Source organism: Channa argus, chromosome 10 (genome assembly GCF_033026475.1).
Source record: "Channa argus isolate prfri chromosome 10, Channa argus male v1.0, whole genome shotgun sequence".
NCBI lineage: Eukaryota > Metazoa > Chordata > Actinopteri > Anabantiformes > Channidae > Channa > Channa argus.
Window position 1 is genome coordinate 20,151,319 of NC_090206.1, and position 20,056 is coordinate 20,171,374.

General features: G+C 37.3%; 3 protein-coding genes across 3 annotated transcripts; 2 read left to right on the plus strand and 1 right to left on the minus strand.

The window, feature by feature from the left end:
* Nucleotides 1-4,876: 4,876 nt before the first annotated feature.
* LOC137134250 (uncharacterized) lies at nt 4,877-9,223 on the plus strand. Its single transcript, XM_067518870.1, has 6 exons — nt 4,877-4,953; nt 5,060-5,404; nt 5,491-5,835; nt 5,972-6,088; nt 6,467-6,531; nt 8,610-9,223. Exons 1-6 carry the CDS (start codon nt 4,908-4,910, stop codon nt 8,727-8,729), a joined length of 1,038 nt encoding a protein of 345 aa, XP_067374971.1. The 5' UTR covers nt 4,877-4,907; the 3' UTR covers nt 8,730-9,223.
* Nucleotides 9,224-9,783: 560 nt separating this feature from the next.
* On the minus strand, nt 9,784-11,082 carry LOC137134139 (uncharacterized). The gene is made up of 4 exons (XM_067518654.1): nt 11,024-11,082; nt 10,597-10,908; nt 10,135-10,443; nt 9,784-9,965 (listed from the first exon to the last, which is right to left on the minus strand). Exons 1-4 carry the CDS (start codon nt 11,064-11,066, stop codon nt 9,787-9,789), a joined length of 843 nt encoding a protein of 280 aa, XP_067374755.1. The 5' UTR covers nt 11,067-11,082; the 3' UTR covers nt 9,784-9,786.
* Nucleotides 11,083-15,551: 4,469 nt separating this feature from the next.
* On the plus strand, nt 15,552-18,809 carry LOC137134140 (signal-regulatory protein beta-2-like). The gene is made up of 5 exons (XM_067518655.1): nt 15,552-15,664; nt 15,780-16,118; nt 16,203-16,550; nt 16,949-17,042; nt 17,446-18,809. Exons 1-4 carry the CDS (start codon nt 15,622-15,624, stop codon nt 17,038-17,040), a joined length of 822 nt encoding a protein of 273 aa, XP_067374756.1. The 5' UTR covers nt 15,552-15,621; the 3' UTR covers nt 17,041-17,042; nt 17,446-18,809.
* Nucleotides 18,810-20,056: the final 1,247 nt, after the last annotated feature.

The following is a 20,056-nucleotide window of genomic DNA, read 5'->3' on the forward strand; positions in this document are numbered from 1 at the left end:
TAACTTACATGTTTTTAACAATCAAATTGACATGTTTTTTAAAGACAAAGTTAAAGTCTGGTACTAATGTGTTAATGTCATATTGTTGACTCCCTCTCATGACATAGTCTGAGTCTAAATATTCATATTCGGGCTTAAGGCTGAGCTTGGTCACCCTATGAAGGAATGGCTGCTTTTGTAAGATACTAGATTTAGGGTTGTATCCAATATGGTGCTTGACACAATTACTCAGTTTAAATAAGGTTTATTATAAAATATAATAGTTGGCAAAACAGGATGAAGTACTAGCAATTCCTCAGAGTTGCTAGATGATGCTGAACTCCAGTCTATGAGAGAGGACATAAAGATTAGTAACATGACAATGACTTGTGGGATATGGTGTATCTCGATTCTTCATGGGCAGAAAACAATACTCATAGTCCTTAGTCATACATGCGGTTGGCAACAGATTGTCAAAAGGGAGCGGTTACTCACATAACCAAAGTCGCAAGCGGAGTCAGGTCAAAAAACGTAGCGTAGTCCAAACCGTAGTTAGCAATGATGATTTAGATGAAAGCTGGAAGGCTGCGGTGAGAAAGCAGATGATCTGGCAGCTTGGTGAGGGAACTGAGGTGGTATTTAAACAGAGTGGTGAGAGCAGGTGAAACTCATTGCCGGTGATTAGTAAAACGGGGAAAAATGTGACGGGACCAGGGACAGAAAGTGATGTCGGTGATTCTGACAGCTTGTAGATGCCAAATTATTCTTTCAGTCATTACTCAGAGCTTTAGACCATAGGAGAGAGTTAGAATTTTACCTTCTGGCTCAGTTCTCTCTTAACCACAACAGTTTAGTACAATGTCCACATTATAGCTGACCAATCACTAACTTATCCCTCAGTCTTACCCTCCGTTTTACCATCACTCATGAACTCTGCCCCAACATACTAAAACTGCTTCACCTGGAACAGTGATTCATTTCCAACCTAAAGGCATCACTTCACTGTTTTCTGGCAGAGAACCACAGCCTCGGAGTTGGAGTTGCTGAGTATCATCCCAGCGGTCTCACACCCGGATGCAAACTGCCCCAGTGGATTCCCAAGGTCAGGGCCTGATGGAGCTAACAGAACCACATCATCTTCAAAAAGCAGTGAAGCAGACCCTCATATCGGTCACTCCATACAGTAGTTTTTATTCTCCATTTCAGAGTTTAGAGGGCAAAACATCAGAGTGACTACCTGCCATGTCATCGTCATTGTATCACCGTTTTAGGTGCCTGGCACCAAACGTGCTGGAATTTCAACAGTCATCTATCTCCCTATGTGGGGATGTTATTAGAGTCATATTATCGTTATAACAGTCCTATTGGTTGTATGAGAGGGTAGGGACACATGGCCTGTATGTTTTGTCATTTAATTAGTATGTGTTTCGTATTTCCACAATGTTGTCCCTGTTTTGCTGATCTAACCTCTCTTCTCACCTTTGCCCTGCCTCACTCCACAGTCCACTCACACCTGTGACTCACCCAGTCACTGCTGCTCACTCTCTGTCTGTGGTGGATATAAAAGTGCAATCTTAAATTGCAAAATTCGTTTTGGTTTAGCAAGTTAGCATGAGGCTAAGATTTGCACAAAATACAGTTGAGGCTAATCAATAGTTAATTTATCCTGACGATGTCAGTAGATGAAAGGTCAAGGGGATCAGTTATTACAGCTGGGCCTGAATGTGTGTGCTACGTTTGTTGCAATCCATCCTTCAGCTGTTGAGACATTTCTCTCAAACTCATGCGTCATCTTGCTGGTGGTGAAACAAACAAAGGGGGGCTTCCAAGGTCGGCCTTAAAATTCTGATCACAGAAATGATAAAAAACAGTTTACAATCTAACTCCACACTGCTGTAGTACATATATCAGTAACTTTTACATGTTTTTAACAATCAAATTGACATGTTTTTTAAAGACAAAGTTAAAGTCTGGTACCAATGTGTTAATGTCATATTGTTGACTCCCTCTCATGACATAGTCTGAGTCTAAATATTCATGGCGCTATAAATATTCAAACACTATTTTGGCTTTTACAGTACTTTTTTTTTACTATTTGCCAATGTGAAACTAATATACTGTAGCTGATATGTTACTGAGGTTTGCAGTCTGCCTCCCACCACACTATTGCTTGGTCACCGTTTATTCTAAACTAAAATAAAAACTAAAACTGAAACAAAAATGAAACAGAAATGAGACCATGAAAAAAAGTAGTTTAAAAAATAATTAAACCTTAGTAAAACTAACTCATACTAACCAAAACCCATAATGAATCCAAAAATATTTAAAAATGTCAAACTACTATACAAACATCATGTAAAAAGGCAGTGATGGAGCATGACTTTGTTGGATAAATGTATTTACCTACAATATGTACAATTTAGAGTTTTTGTTCTTTTACAGGAAGAAGTAATTTTAAACACTGAGATCATTGACATAAATAAATCCTGTGCCACTAATGGTCCAGTGGTGAACCTCTTCGCTTGCTCCTTAAAACACACACACGTACACACACACACACACACACACACACAGTTAAAATATAGAAAAAATCTGAGATGAAAGCTTTGAAATAAAAGCCTTTGTTTTACTTTGTGTCTGTACTTTTAAGCTTATTGCTTGTGCACACGGTCAATACACAGACAAACCAATGGTACATGGAAACATTGTTGTGGTTAGGGTTTTTCAAACTAAGCCGTGTATCTAGGGTCTTTTCTTCCTGTGTCACTCTCTGTAGTTTGTCAAACGGAGCAGGCGAGCTGGAGCGCTGCTGTTTAATCTTCTCAACAAGTCGAGTTGAGAAGATTAATAAACTTATACAGTATATTGTGTTACAATTAACACATTATGCTCATTAACATCAAAACCCATTAAAGGATTAGTTAATGGGTACAAGAGCAATGGACACACATCTGCCACATAACATTAGGCCGTGACGATGCATCATTACACTTCTCTGTGGTTTGGTGCTTTTCGGTGGCAGCTGGTAAGAAAAGGGGGGGAGTGGTAAACGGCCACTGGTCCTACGCACAAAACTGTCATCTAAGCTTTAACTGCCACAAAAAACAACAGCAATACTTTTGCGAGACCTGCGTCTGTGTTTCTGTGTCTTAGTACAAAGGAAATAATCTATGCCTACAAACCGACTATAAAGTTCAATGCATGTTTCACTTAGATGAAAGCCCCCTCCGTTCTCTTAAAGGTGGCCACGTGTAATGAGCAGGAGTTGAACTATTAGATTCAATTATATTGAACATAATGCAATTTTAACAATGTTTAGGGCTACATGAAATCCGCTAAATAGTGTATACAGTAAAGAGGTTATTAAGATTTCAACAAGGCCTATATGACATGAAATGACAACCTATAAAAATTTCTATCAATTTTAATTTCTGCTTGCCACAAGCAGGAACCCATCAGACAATAACATGTTATAAGTGTCTGTCTCTCTGAACTACTATTTCTACTAGTGGATTTGTAATCTTCATAAATGTTTTAAATGCTTTCTCCCGCAAAAAGACTTGTCAATCAATGGAACAAATCATTACCTTTGCTATTAAACTTTTAAGAACATATATTGCATCAAACAACAGTTTGTGCAGCTCGTTCCTTGCTGCACTTTTACCCTGACTGCACATCCTGTCGAAGCACACAGACAGGTTTGCTTTAAGTTAACAACTCCAGTAGTTGGGCAAAAGGCAGAGAAGTAGCCCACCACAGCCTTTGACTCTCAGTGTATCATGTGGCTTTGCTTGTTGTTCTTAAAACAGAGATGCAGTGTGCATCTACAAAGTGCTGCAAAGACAGATCACGCCTAACTCATTTCAGTGGTTGCTCCCAGAGGCGGCATTTTGCACATTGCTTTCTACAATAATTACAGTAATTTCTACAAGGATTGCATTTCCTGCCTTTAGTTATTAAACTTTTATCTTTGCAGATTAAAGATTATCTTTTCATCTATCTATCTATCTATCTATATATCTATCTATCTATCCGTCTGTTTGTCTGCCTGCCAGTCTGTCTGTGTGTCTGTCTGTCTATCGATCTGTCTGTCTGTCTGTCGGCCTATATTTACAGATGGATTGATAAGAAACGTCCCTATGGAGAACATAGTGGAGATGGGAGTAGATAATGTTTTTGCAGAGTGATTTCATCTTCTCTTGCTGTGCTATAACTGGATTGTTAAAACTTGTGCATGAGGTTTAGAAAAAAGAATCACTAATGCAACATCTGCTTCTGTCAAGAGCTGCCGGTCTGCTGCATCTTGCAGGCGAGGTGCGTTCAAGGACTCTACAAAGCGTAGGTCTTCTGCGTTTTATTAGAAAGAGGCTCTGTGTGAGCCGGCAACATCAGGTAGTGAAGAGGTGAAAGGGGTCGATTTCGTGGTTGTATTTCTATTCCAATAACCTCTATCCAATTGCATTTAAACATATATCTCAAAATTGTGGCCAGCAAAAAATGCTGAGTTGTTAGTAATTTTGGAAAACTACTAGCCACAGTTAGTGTCAAGACCTTCACACAGCCCAGATCAGTTTGATTTATTTATTTGTTTGTTTTTGTAATTCTTAAAGTTGATATTTGAAATCCATAAACTGTAAACACATTGGCATTGTTACACATGTTTAGAGTCATTAGGTTTCCAGTGTTCTAGCATTTAAAATACCTAGCCACAAAAACTGGACAAGAAATTAATAAACAATAACTTTAATTAATTATAATAAATAATAAACTTGCACTGAACATGGGACATGTTGTGATATTTAGGGGCAAGTGCAATTACCATGTGTCAACCAATCACAATGATTGCTGCACTGTTAACATTCAGCTTGTGACTAAATCTTCCATTTGGGTGGAAAGACATAGGTCGTGCAAGACAACAGCACAGTACAATGATGATCAGAAAACTGGCTGCTTTGATTCTTCTTTGTTCAGTGTGTAAGTGTCCTACTTAGTCTGGTAAAAATACTACTAGAAATGATTCTTTATACTATAAATTGTGTGAAAATACTTACATTATGGGTTTGTTTTCTCCTTTTTTCAGCTACGATTAAGACTACAGAGACTCCTCTCCAGTTCTCTTTGGCTGTGGTCAAACCTGGTGACAATGTTACTTTACTGTGTCCAGCCTCTGACAGGGAAGGCAATTTTTTTCACTGGTATAAGCAGTCGCTTGGATTTATGGCCCAAAAACTGGCTTCGGGAATTCTTGGCATAGTAACAGTCAGTGAACAGTTTAAAGACTCACGTTACACAATAACGAAAGGGGACAATAAGTATGTTCTTACCATCAGAAATGTCAGCAAAGACGATGAAGCAACATATTTCTGTCAAAATGGAACTGCGTATACACAGTCCTTCTTCAGCGGCACATTTTTGGCTGTGAATGGTAAAATATCTCAGTCATCACAATATTAGTAAGCCAAAGAAATGTGAATTTTGACTGTGACTTGTTTTTTTAACTGAATCCCACAGACCCGAATCAACAGAAATCTGTCTATGTGAAGCAAAGTCCAAGTACTGCGTCAGTCCAACTGGGTGACTCAGTGACCTTCCAGTGTTCACTTCTGTCCGAGAACAAAAAAAACAGAGTCCAGTGTGCAGGTGAACAGAGTGTGTACTGGTTCAGAGCTGATTCGGGAGGATTTAACCCAGGCCTCATTTACAGTCCCCGAACTAAGAAGGAGGAAAAAGAGGAAAGGAGCTGTTCCTATAGTCTGTCCAAAACTATTCACAACTCCTCTGATGCTGGGATTTACTACTGTGCAGTGGTCACATGTGGAGAGATCATGTTTGGTGAAGGAACCAAAGTGGAGACAAGTATGTATTTACAGCTTCCAACTAATACATTTGTCTAAAGTTTGAGTTAAAATGGTGCCTTTTCTAAATCTCTGTTTTCAGCAGTAAATCTCAAAAGAAATGCATATAAAGTGCTGAGTGTTTTTTCTGATTCTAGGACCAGGATTAGACCCTGTTGTACTACTACTTGGATTATTGTTGGCCTGCTGTGTTACCGTGATTTCTGCCTTTGTTTTCTATGTAAGACGAATGAAAGTTTGTGAACATTGCAAAGGTAGGATGATCATACAGTACACACATTTTTCTATTAGGCAACGGAAATTTCATTTACTATAGTTAAAGGATAACCTAGTTTTTTTCCTATACAGACATTTAAACAATGAATTGTCTCCGCTCATGGATGTCAGTCTGCCACCAGTCTGCCATAGACCTCAGTTTTTATAGTTATTTGATCGTTCCAGAACTTCTTTGTGTTTTTTTTACAACAATTGCCAAAAAGAAAATACTTTGCTGCCACGATGTTAAACCAATGTAAAACGTATGGTAGTGTGTAAAACATTACATTACATTAACTGAGTGACTCACTACATGTGTGGGTGTTTTTGTTCCGTGTGTTGCAGCAAAATAGTAAAAGTTTCATTTGTATTAACAGGAACAGCATGTGCATCACGTCACCGAGGATCAGACAGGCCATCTGTCAAAGGATCAAATGATTTGGTAAATATTTTTAAAGCTGTCATAACCAATTTTTCCATAGTAGCAAATGAAACAATGACAAACAGCCTGTACAAAAGTCCACCTCCCAACAGACTCCGCACTAAATACTACGTCATGCTCTCTCTCTTCACTACTGCCGCTAGCTGTTGCCATCAGTAAGACTCTTCATCGTTTTTCACAAATGGTTCAAACAAAATACTCAGTCTTGTAGATTGAGGCCTGTGACTTTTGTTTGACTTGCTGCTTTCAACCGTGTCAGACAATATTTGCAGTGAGAATCTCTGGTTCCAAATGTCTATCTGTGCAACCCAGACAGAAGAAAGTTTTCATTTAGCCGTGGAGACAGATATTTTACTGGATAGTTGGAGTCTTAAAATGGAAGAAGATACTAGGATAGATACTAGACGTTTTCAATTATCCAATGTGTGCCTGTAAGCTCCCAGTATCCCACAGTATAGTCTTTGTACATGAAGCACTTCAAATGCATATATGAAAATACAACACATATGGATACAAACGTGAGTCTCGCACGGGTTCACGCCAGCTGCTATGTACTGCACAGGTTCTCAGAGATACACTGGCAAGAAAGGTTTGGAAACACCTACGGACTTTCTTATTTCAGTGATCTTTTTTTGGTTTTATTTAGTTAAATGGATGTAAATGGATACAAAAAAAAAGGTAAAAAATAAACAATTCATTTAATTCATTTTGTAAACACATTTGCATAATGGTCAATTTGGTCAATGGTCAATGGTCACTGATCAATTGGTATGTTAATCTTTACTTTTATTTTTTTAAAACTCCCCTTTGCAGCATTAAATGCATTAGCAATCTATTGCATTCCACTGATCGGTTTTTGCAGATGTTAAGGTGGGACTTCCTCCCATGTCTTCAGCAGAGCTATGTAAAGGTCTGCTGTGTTCGTGTGGCAATGTTCCTGAACTCTTTGGTTTAGCTCAATGGGTTTCAGATCTAGTGACTGAGCAGGCCAAACCATGACTGAAAGTATTCCAGTATACCCAGTCACTCGTTGCCCAGAGGGAATGGCCTCTTCAGTATGGACATGTATCCATGCTGGTTGAGGATGCCTTGCACACAATACAGATCACCCACCACCATTGCAACACGTCTCCAGAGCACCACGTTCCACCTCCATACTTCACTGATAGTGTTGGGTAGGCAGCTATCATGTGTTCATGAGCTCTGCCTTTGACAAATATTCAAACACCTCAAACGTTTGACATTTTATTAACATTTGCCAACCTTAGTGGGATTTTCTTTCATTTTTTGAAATTCTCCCTATGAGCCCAGCTGACCTGAGTCTCAGTGTCTGTGCATAATGGTTTCTCTTGTTTTATTTAACAATGCTGACAAATCAGGATCAGTCAGGCGTCTGTTTTTTTTAAGAATAAAACGTAATAGTACTTGTGTTTTGAGACAAAATGTGCACTTAGACCTTCGACTGGGTCTTCTGTCCTGATTATGTCTAGTTGCAGGATGTCTCTGGAGATTACAGGGTACAGTTTTTAAATTTTTTTTACATTTTTTGACTGAGAATAATCTTCTTTTCTAAGAATAAGACAAGTTTCAAAGGAAAAACTGTTTTTATTTGGCCATTTTAAGTTTTAATTTACACGAAAAATCACAGGTTACCCCAAATAGGGAAGGAGAACCAAATATAAACTCATAATGTTGGTTTACTGGACATGAACGTATTTTAAGACAATGTTTTAACACCTGATTAAAGTAATGTTTAACATGAAATTGTATCTCGAGCATTATTCTGTACTTACATTTGTTTTGTTATTATAATATATTTATAATTCTGTGTTATGTTAGTTTACTTTGTATTTAGTAAACTCATCATTCTTATGTTCAGTGTGTGTCTTACTGATTTTTATACTAGATAGAATTTAGTTTGTTTAGGATTAAAAAAGTAAATGAAATTAATCATCAGTTTGTTCAACTGTTTAGTATATTAACCAATGCACAAGATCAGATATAAAAACAATATGAGGTATGTTTTTCTTAGCCTGACTTGATATTACAGCCTTGATCAAAAATTTTTTTTTTTGCAGGGTGATGCAGCAGAGGCGGTGAACTATGCAGCATTGAACTTCCCCACAAGGAATCCAAAAAGAGTGACGAATAGAGAGCTACTACAGGACTGCAGAGTAAATCACCATATGCATCACTGACATACTTCATAGGCTTCACAGGGCCAGCACACATCAAAACATCTGATCATCTAGTTTATTATTAGAGTAAACTATATTTATATAAATGAAAAATTCAAGGTGTTACATTTTACAAAATTACAACCATCCCACACAGAACTGTGCAATTGTAGAGGAATGTGGTATTTGCAGAACTTAATATGGCATAGAACATTAAATTGTTTATTAATCATTTAAACAAAAAATAATTAAAACAAATATTAAAGAATATCATTACTTAAAAAGAGCCATAGTAGGTGGATTGAAAAAAAATAAGGTGTTTACTCAGTATTGAATTTGGTTGAATAAACATATATTAACTAGTATTAACTAACAATCTGTACCCAGTCTGTGTGCTACTGTAACTTCATGTACAGGGATTTGCCACGAAATTGAATAAATTACATGCTAATCTATGAGCATTTTGTGTGTTTTATTTTCTTCTTATTTCTAAATAATTCACACTTTAATACAAATATTACTGCTATTCATGATCAACTTTTTTCATTACATATAAAAATAAAATTACAATGACTGAACATGACATGATTAGAATTAAAACAAAACATATCAAAGTCTAAACCATTATACATACAGTACACTATGTATAAATGCAGCGAGCCTAATAATTTGTCATTAATGTGCTGATCATAACTTCTTTCCTGTGGATGTCATTATTTCAGAAATTTTTCAGAAAACGCACAAGTTGTAGCTATAGTCGCTTATAAGGCAAATAAATGTTAAACTTGGTAATAATATTAATGCGTTTGATGGTTTTACTAACCTTTCTTAAATTAACATTCCTATTCCTAAAGTATTTAAATAAAATGTAAAACTTGAGCTCAAAACTTAAAAAAACTTACCCATAAAAGCTGTTCTTGCTGTTCACCAGTAGTTTCAGTGCCTGTTAAGGAAACAAAGGGAATCTTGTTATTAAATGTATTGTATATAAAGACGGTGACAATAGATAGAGATTAGTAAAAATGAGGTACTACATAAATTTAACATGAATTGAAGGTTGATACTAGATACTTTGCAACTATTCTAAATGGATTGACGTCCAAAGTAAATCAGTAAGTAAGACTGACTTACCATTAGAAAAATTACCAGGCTTCATTAAAGAAATGAGGAAAACTATAACAATCAGACTGTTGGCCAAAGCAACGCCGAGGATTAACACAATCGTATTGTTCCTCTGACAATCCCATGTGTTCACTGCTGAAGAATATTGATAACACAAATAATGGATATTAAAAATTAGTTATTTGTTAAGTGTTATTTAACATCGCAGTGATGATATTATTAAGTAGAATGTTTTAATAGTTTATCTCAAATGACAAAATCTACAACACACAATGATGCTAATTTTTCCAGGTTTTGCACTTACGTTTATTTTGCGTGTTTGATCTGTTTGAGCAGCAATACGTCCCAGCACCAGAGGAGCTGGCATTAGTTAAGAGGCTGAAGACACAATTCTTTGCTGAAGATCCCACAGGGTTGTTTTTGGACCCATCTACTGTATTTCCTTGAGTGTAATTAAAACTTGGGGGAGACAGATTAAATCCAGCCCTAAAACAGCACACAGAGTTTTCTTCTGGATATGTCTCGTTCTCAGAGACTGAACACTGAATAGTCACCGAGTCTCCTGGATGAACTGGATCGGATGGGGGAGCTGCAGTCATGTCAGTTTCTGGTCCTGGGGAAAGTAAAAATAAATTATAAATAATAAATGTTATGTAAATGTTCCAAATGAATATGTTCAAGTAATGGAATTATGGTACTGTAAGTAACTTAACCATTGTTAATTATATCAAGCAAATGTTAATTTAATTATTTTTGCTGAATTTACCTTTAACTTTTAGGGTTGTTCCTATCAAAAAGATAATGTCTTGATGTTGTGTTTTTAAACAAATATAAACTGCAGTATCACTCAGCTGTGCATTTTTAATTAGCAGATCAAATGTTCCAGGCTGTCTGCTGACAGTAATGCGTGGCTCTACAGTCTCTAAGATATAAGATGTTTTTCCTAAGACTTCAGGAAAGTTCCCAGAAACAAGCCTCATCCAAAACAAGGTTCCCACATTTCTGCGGGTGCACGTCAGGTTCACATCATCTCCAACACGAACCGTCTTCAGCTCAAAAGTAGGAGCTTCTGTACATCCTGAAAAGACAATAGTGGAGTAAATAACAACAGAGATAGATTTAATATAAATGCACCTGGAGTGCAACAACATAACAATTTAGTATTAAATCAAACCTTTTACACAAATACTTACTTGCCCCTTTGAGCATCAGCAGTATATAAAATATGATCAGCATTTTTTGGTTATTCCACTTGACATATCTGTTAATTCAGATCATATGATAAAATGATTTACCTTAATAATTACACAAGTGGGAGGAAACATGGGAGGAAACATGTTTAGAGCAATCTGATTGGTCTTGGTGTTTGTACTACCACAGTGGAAATAATAGCAGCTTAAAGACATGAAACATCACCAGCAGTTCTTTCAGGTTTCATAGTGGGTGTTTACAGTACGTTTTAAGTTCCCACATGGCACAAATTACAAAGGTAAATGTATGCATTCATGTTATTCACACCACAGAAGAATATACCTATGAACCTATGAACATCAATGTGAACTACCAGAAGCCCAGAAGTGTAAGTGTGCAATCAAAGATATAGTACCAATAGTACACGGTAGTACTCAGGGGAAGAATCTGTTCCCATGCAACATATTTCTAAATGAATGAAGAACTAGTTGCAAGGAGTTTGTTGGTTTTGGTTTCAAATTAAAAACCCATGTTATTGATATTGATATTGATATTTTTAGGAGACAGGGTTGAATGAGAACATAGCCAACATATCTTAAGAATGCCTGTAATATTTCCCGTTCTCACTCCCATGTCATCAAAAACCGCCGGTTTGTTCAGTGTTATGCCGTCACATGCCAATGCTTTGCAGAGGTGGTTGAACACTACAAGTGACAGGACTTTCCCAGAGGAGAATGAAATTTGACTCCAGTGTAAGGTGTCGTGTGCTTTATCGATGATCAGAATGTAGAATGTGAACTCACCAGCCACTATTTTAGGTATTTAATATTTATTAATGTTTTGGCCACCCTGTTAAAAAATGAATGAGGCCTAAAAGTTAGAACTACTTCTTTCCCATAATGCACTACAGTACGAATCCACCACCCACTATGACCTTATAAGAAATTATAGCGTCGTAAAAGTAGAAATCATGGCCGAGCTGCTGTATTGATTGCATTACTTTGTACAGGTTTACCTAATACGTAAAGTGGCCAGTGAGTGTATGTGTAGGTATTTTAAACAGTTTTTTTTATTTAATCTTTAAACTACATTTTCAGTTTTTGGCCCTAACCTTAACTAAGTGTTTGTGTAAAGTTGTTCACCTGGTGTCACTCCAGTGGTATCCAATAGTGATATCAGTGGGTACAGTACCTGTGGTGTCCATATGAGACACCAAATGACATGAAAAGTGCCAATATTTGATGCCTCGGGCCATGTCCTTACAGTATGTGAAGCTGTGGGATGAGGACGTGATGGTAACTGATGCAAAACCATTTTGATTTATAATAATTACATTGTTTAGGTTAAAGCATGAACTAAACCTAAATCTTTAGTAGTTGGATCATTATGTGGCCTCATTGAAATTGAAAGCCCTTTCCCACCATCATCGTCATCTTGGTGACAACCAGATGACCTCGTGAAATATTTGTAACACACAAGCCAACAACCATTTCAGTAACACCAACATAAAGAGGATTTTAAGGAATGATTTATTTGAATAAGTAGATGTTGCCACAGTAACTCAAAGGGGAAGGCAGAAGCCATCAGTGGTGACCCTGCCTACGTGTGGTGAAACATTACCAGGAAGAGTAAAGCAGAGAGAGTGGAGGGGGGCTGTGCACCTTTTATGGTTACTCAGTGTGCTGCCTGACTCATCTGATGTAAATGTGTTTTGTATGAAGAAAGAACTTTAGACTTTTATGCTATGATGTGAGATGTCATTTCAAGACCGTGTCAATCCCTTGAAAAAAAGTTGCAGTGACTTATTGTACTAAGGTGATGGACATAATAAAAATCACTTACAAATCACATAAAATCACTTTTCTGGGGGAGATGAAGTAATAAAACTGCAGTCCAGCAAAATAACACCATGCATTTGTATGCAAAATGCTACCATCTGGGGAAAGAAACAACTGTTAAATAAAATTCAAAATAAGAGCTGTGTGTTTGTATGCGAGCGCGCGCACACACACACACACACACACACACACACACACACACACACCACTAATGGATGGATGGAAAGTTGAACACAGTTGTGGTTGGGCTGCTGCAATGAAGTGTGATTTCTAAGCGTCTTTTCTTCCTGTCATTCTCACTATTTTAGTTTTAACGAAGGCGAGGGCGGGTTGGTGGCCAGTGGAGGGGTTGGCGGTGAAGTAAGTGAAGTAGTGATAGATTCATGGCACAAAAAGAACCCAAACCTGGCCAGTGATACAGCACTTTAGTCATTAATGCTGCTATTGTATAAAGATCTTTACAAGCGCATCTTTGTTTCCGAAGAAGAAGTTGAATAGTTCTTATTCTACTTCTGCTAACTTCCTCCGTGCAAGATAAAATGTATGTTTGTTTGCACAGGTCGAGTAATACAAAATGTGCAGCATGTCCCTAAATGTACCGCTGCGAAATCTTATTCCATACCACAAAGATATACAGCATGTTTATATTCTTATGTAAAATGTATTCTGATTAATTTTATGATTTCCTTAGGTAATACACTGATCGTGCATGAGTGATCTTTGGTAAGTTTGTTCTCAGATGTGCATGCAGGCCAGATGGAAACATGATAAACCACATCATAACTGTAGTGGACTCTGGTGACTCATAACTACCTTCACTTTCTTCTCAGTGTGTTGCTCAGTGCAGACAGTAATCACATATGCTATTAGAATAAAAACGTATATTTGCACTAAAGGCTTTTAAAATGCATTTTAATATGTGTACCTGTGTGAGAAAAAAGTTACAAATCACCTTGATGCAATTAATAGATTTTAAATAATCTGCACTAATTTGTATCTGTATACCTTATTAGAACCAGTGATGCTTCACATTCACACTTTTACTCACATGCTCGCACACTGGTGGTGGTGGCTTAGATCATGTGCTGTAGGTAAACTACAACTAACAACAATCAGGTACTAGAGTATATACAGCTTAAACTAAAATTAGCTTCTGATGCCAATTGCCGAGTTTCCTTTCTCACATAGCAAACCTCTTTACATATCCTGTTGAGGCCTATTGTCAGAACTCTTCTGAGTAAACAGCTTCAGTGTTTGGTCAAAGCCAGAGAAGCGACCCACCACTGTTTTTTTCTGTCAGTGTAGCTGTTACAGATGTAGTGACTAAATAAAAACTACACAAGAGTAGTTGTGTCCAGATGTTTTAAATTGACATTTTTTTTAATATTCCTGCAAGCAGTGAAAGCCCCCTGCCTTTATTTGCGGCCAAACACAACTTCTCAATGTGGGCCTAATCATGGAGGGGCTCCATTTGTAAAATACTTTCTTATATTGGGTTTTTTTTCACAGGATTTTGACATACAGCAGTTAGTTGTTTTTACACGTTAAAGTAGTTTCAAGATATGATTTTACTGTGTTGTTATAACGTTATAACAGCATGTAGCCTGGCAACGAAAAGCCAAATACACACAATGACTTCCACCGCTGCTTGACAGGAAGCAGAAATATCCTGTCAGTGACTTTTATGTCATAGGTTACATGAACCTGCTGGACACCGTACACTGTACACAGCAATCCACAATCCCACTCCTAGATGTCATTACACCTTTTATTAAATACTTAATGAATTAATACTCACGGTCACTTCACTTGAGATCATGGTATAAACAGTCACAATAAAAAGTAATGGCACTATTTGCAATTTCTTATTTTTCTGCATGAATTGGTGATGAAATGCGACTCGATCAGCTGGTAAGGCAGTCGTCCACGGACCACAGGGTCAGTGGTTCGATCCCTGGTCCTGGCTACTTGTCGAAGTGTCCTTGTACAAAGCCCTGAACCCTAAGTAGGGTCAGGTCAGCACCTTGCATGGCAGGTATGTGAGTGTGTGTGCGAATGGGAATCTACATTGTAAAACACTTCGGATAAAAGCCTCATATAAGTGGTCATTTACCATTTAAACATAACTTTTCCTTATGATTTATTTAGCAGCCAAAAACAGACATCGTGTCTACTGTATCCACTAAGAAACTACAAAACTCACTGGGCATCAACAAAGCATCTAACAAAGCAATAGTGTAAGTGGGATAAGGTGTTGCAGTAAAATAAAAAAACCTAAATTGTTATCCATCGCATTGTTCTAAGAAAGTTAATGACATTTCTGCAATTAATTATAAAGTAGTACGTAACTTCCCATCACCTCAGCAGACCTGAATTAAGTCTAGCAGAATTGTTCAATACTAATGCCGTTCAAACACATATCTAGTTGGTTGATAAAGAAGGGGCCCTGACTTATCATTGTCATAAACGTGTCACAAATATCTGTGCCCCCCCTTTAGAATTAATTTAGTTAGAAAGGGTCTCTACTGTCAAAAACTGTCTACTGTCCATTTAACTTTGGATCAGCAATTCTTCACTTCAAATGCAGCAGCAAGTTCAAGACAAAGGGAGCAGGATCTCCAGGGTTTGGGTAACTTAGGGTGATGTTCACTGTCGGCATTTCAGCCACTCAGTACGTGTGCTACTGTGTAAACCTTTATGACCTTGTGGCTTCACTTCAGTTTCAATAGGAAGACAACAGTTACGCAAGAGACGGTGTCACAATGATCACGTCCCTGGCTGTTTTGATTCTTCTGAATACAGCAGGTAAGTACAGTTTTTATCTGCACTGAGAAAAGTGTTTGAGAAATATTTGTACATCTTAATGCAGTACATATGATACAGTAGATATTTAGTAATTGATTCCATTCTTTTCCTTTAGTTCTGACCCAAGAGGGTCCTCACCAGATGCCTCTGACTGTGGCTGAACTTGGTGATAATGTGACTATGACTTGTTCAGTCTCTGCAGATGAAACTGGGTTGTTTTACTGGTATAAGCTGAATTTGGGGTACATGGTCCAAACAGTTGCCGCAGGAACATTTGACAAAATATCACTCAAAGAACAATTTGACAACTCAAGATTCACACTCACAACAGTTGGTGTTCAACATTTGCTTGCCATCAGAAATGTCAGCAAAGAGGATGAAGGAACATACTTCTGTCAAGCTGGATCAGCATACATCATGAAAATGATTAATGGCACAATGTTGGCTGTAAATGGTAAATTCAATACCGTTTTCTATTTAAAAGTTAATACTCACAGTAAATGATACTGAAATTTGTAATCTTTTGGGACTCAAACAGATCATAAACATCGAGAGTGGTCTGTCTATGTAAGACAGCGTCCAGAGGCAACATCTGTCCAACAGGGTGACTCAGTGACTCTCCAGTGTTCACTTCTTTTCAAGAACAAAGAAAATAGTGTCCTATGTGCAGGTGAACACACTGTGTACTGGTTCACAGCTGGATCAGGAGGATTTAATCCAGACATCATTTACACTCACAGTATCAGCAAGCATGAACCAGAGGAAAGGAGCTGCGTCTACAGTTTGTCCAAAACTATACAAAACTCCTCTGATGCTGGAACTTATTACTGTGCTGTGGTCACATGTGGAAAGATCCTTTTTGGGGAAGGAACCAAAGTGGAGACAAGTATGTGTGAACATTGTTTTAAAAAACATTTATATTATGCATTTATAATATCACTATTTTAAACATACCTAAAACTGTTTCACTTGTTTGGCTATTGTGGTTCAATCCGTAAGGATACTAACCACAGTAATTACTGATACATCATCATGTCATGTCTATGATCTCACTTTGGTGAGCACAAAATTATAACTTACAGAATTAATAGTCTAAGCTATGAAACCAAAACCCTACTTTGCCAAAGTAACTGAGATTGTTGTTGTTAGATTGTGTTGTCTTGTTGGACAGAACTCGACAAATTAAACGTAAATGTCAGCAATGTGCTTATCCCTCTAAAAGTCCGTTTGGTAAAAGTAAATGAGGATTAATGGGTTAAAAAATCTACTTTAACTTGATTTCAGGACAACAATCAGACCTGGTTGTCATTGTGCTTGGGGTGCTGTTGGCTCTCTGTGTGATCGTGATTGCCATCCTGATCTTCTCAAGAGACTGAAGGTAAGTTTGGTAATACATGCACTATATTTAGTAACTTCTATGGACAGATTTTCAGAATAATTTAAAAGTAGAATAATGTAAAAAGTCGATTTTGTTATCCAGGATTTTACTTTATGTCTCACAAACCACAAATTTAGTTTTGAGTCCAGTCCAGTCCTCTTTAATTTCACAATAATGTGACGTGCAAACAGCTGGTCTATGACACATTCAAGATTCAAGATTCAAAGATTCAAAGTATTTATTGTCATATGCACAGATAGAACGCATGTTTCCCTGTACAATGAAATTCTTACTTTGCCCTCCACTCTAAATGTCATTATTATCATCCTTAGCTGGTGTTAATGTCAAATACTGCAATTATACACTGAAACACTGAACTATTTTCCACTGGATTTCTTTACAGGAACAAGATAGATGAAGGAGAAGAGAGTGAAACAGTAAAAAAGCACCTCAGTATGTGTGTATTCACTTTGTGAGAGATGGGTTGTGCTTTTTATTTACAATGAAGGCTGGAAATATGGTTCTTTAAAGATACACAGAAATGTTTTGCAGTGCATATTGATCTGTGTACATTGAAAGCGAACCTCATGACTGAGTAAAGACAAACCATTCAGCTAATCCTGTGTTGAAATAATACAAGTGTTGTATGATGTGCATCTTAAATTGTTTTAAATAAATAAAAAACAAAAAAAAAAGCCTCAAATGTCGCTCAAACCATTTTAAAGAAAAAGATCTGTTGTCCACATAAACGTAGGTTGTATGTTTGCACGTGGGGGGTTTGTTGCTTGGTTTTAGTTGTCGACGAGAGAAAAACTTATAATAGGCCTCCTTTAAAAAAAAAGATGAGTCCTTAAAATGTTTGATAGTAACTCACACTACAAATACAGTCAAATAACACGAAAACAAACAGTTCTACTCTGTAACCCAAAGCTGACTCTCCTCTAGCACCTCTACACCTCTACATATCCTGTTAAAACCACTATTTTGTCCATTAAAGTTCCGTAGCTGTTGCATGTCTGTTTGCATTTTGCTTTCACAACACAAATGCAAATTGCCTTTATAAAAAGATGTGACCGTAGAAAGATTTGTGCATCTTTGTTTTCTTTTATCTATACTTGGGGGAAGTTGTGGGGGACAGATATAGACCTATTCTCAGAACCACTAAAGATGCTATATGAGATATCTGTCAAACTATCTTTAGAAGAAATCCAAATAATCTGGAATATCACAAGCCCTGCTGCAGCAACGTCCTGCGGGATATAATGAACAAATAGACGTGTGCTTACTTTGAGAACATCCTGATCTTTTGCTCAGACCTCCCAGAGCCAACACATTAGAGCGGTGCTTTAGAGATTACCTCAGAACCAGCTACAGCGCATTTACACACCCTTTACTAGACACCCTTTGCAGCTTGATACTATAATCATTTGATTTTTTCCCCCTCATTAATCTCCACTCACTACCCCATAATGGCCAAGTGAAAACTGAATTTTACAAATGTCTGTAAATGTAATAAAAATGAAAAACTGAAATATCACGTGCGTAGGTATTCAGACCTTATGCAACAACACTTGTAATTTAGCTCAGATGACTCCCATTTCATTTTATCGTTGCTGAGCTGTTTCTTCGCCTTGATGAGTCCACCAGTGATAAATTAAACTGGCTGAACATGATTTGGAAAGACACACACACTACAGCCTACAGAAGGCCTCACAGCTGACAATGCATACTGTATCTGCCAAAAAGCCATGAGGTCAAAGGTGCAAAGCTCAGAAACAGGATTATTGCAAGAAACAGATCTGGGCAAAACAACAAAACTAATTCCACTGCACTGCAGGTTCCCAAGAGCACAGTGTCCTCCATAATTATCAAACAGAAGACGTTTGGCATAACCATGACTTTTCCAAGAGTTGGTCACCTGGCCAAACTGAATAATGGTGTGAGAAGCTTCACTGGTAGTCCCCATCAAACCTATCTGTGCTTGAGACAGTTTGCAAAGAAAAATGCTTAGCTTGGACTGCAGCAGTGGAAGAGGCCTTTCCACTCTCAAAGCCTATTTTACCTTTGTACCTGTTCTAACTCCTCCAGGCCCTTCCAGGCAGTATATTGTGGAGATGGATACTGTGGAGATGGATGCACTTCAAGTGAAGTACAAGGCAAGAAAATAAGCCAAGTCAAGGAGATGGAACATTAAAGCATAGTACTATCTGAAGAAGTGTTTCCGTTTCGTGAGTAAGCAAGTATGCAAGTACAAGAAAGAACCAATGGCAAGTTTTTACTACATCAATAATGTATGCAACCAGTGAGGCATTGGTCATGTGATTTGAGTTTTAAGTGTGAGGTCACTGAGGTAATACTCAGGTAATATACTGTAGATTTCTAGCACAAACACTTTAAAAACACTCTGTGTACTGCCTGCATATAACACACTGCAGAAACAGAAACTATAATCATAGCGAAGAATTTAGCAAGTGAAAAATCAGATATTCAAAAGTTGGCAAAAAACTGAATTCAATACTTAAAATGTTACTTAAAAATGTTCAAAAACAGTGTGGTGTACAAAATGAGATGGCTAATTGTTCCCCAAAATCTAATCTTAATTCTTGCCTACCTAGCTACAAAAAATTAGTTGGAAGCTTATTCAGCTTGATAAAATTAATATAGATACTACAACAATACAACAAACTTACCTCAATAAAAGTTACAATGTTCAGTTTTTGTTGATACAGAGTAAGGTGTTGATTCAACTGCATAACACATTTTTTTAAAGTTATTTTTTAATTTATTTGCTGTTGTATCACATTATACAGGCAGGTGTTTGTATTATTTTTGGAACCCTGTATATATCAGTGGGCTAAATAATTTAATCCAATTACATTTTTATATAGTGCCAATTCACAACAAATTCATATCAAGGCACTTTACTTAACAAAGGCAAGACTGTACATACCATTATAATTATTGGCTGTTCCGGGAGAGCCGCTATTTGGCGCCCTGGAAGCAATGGTGTGCGG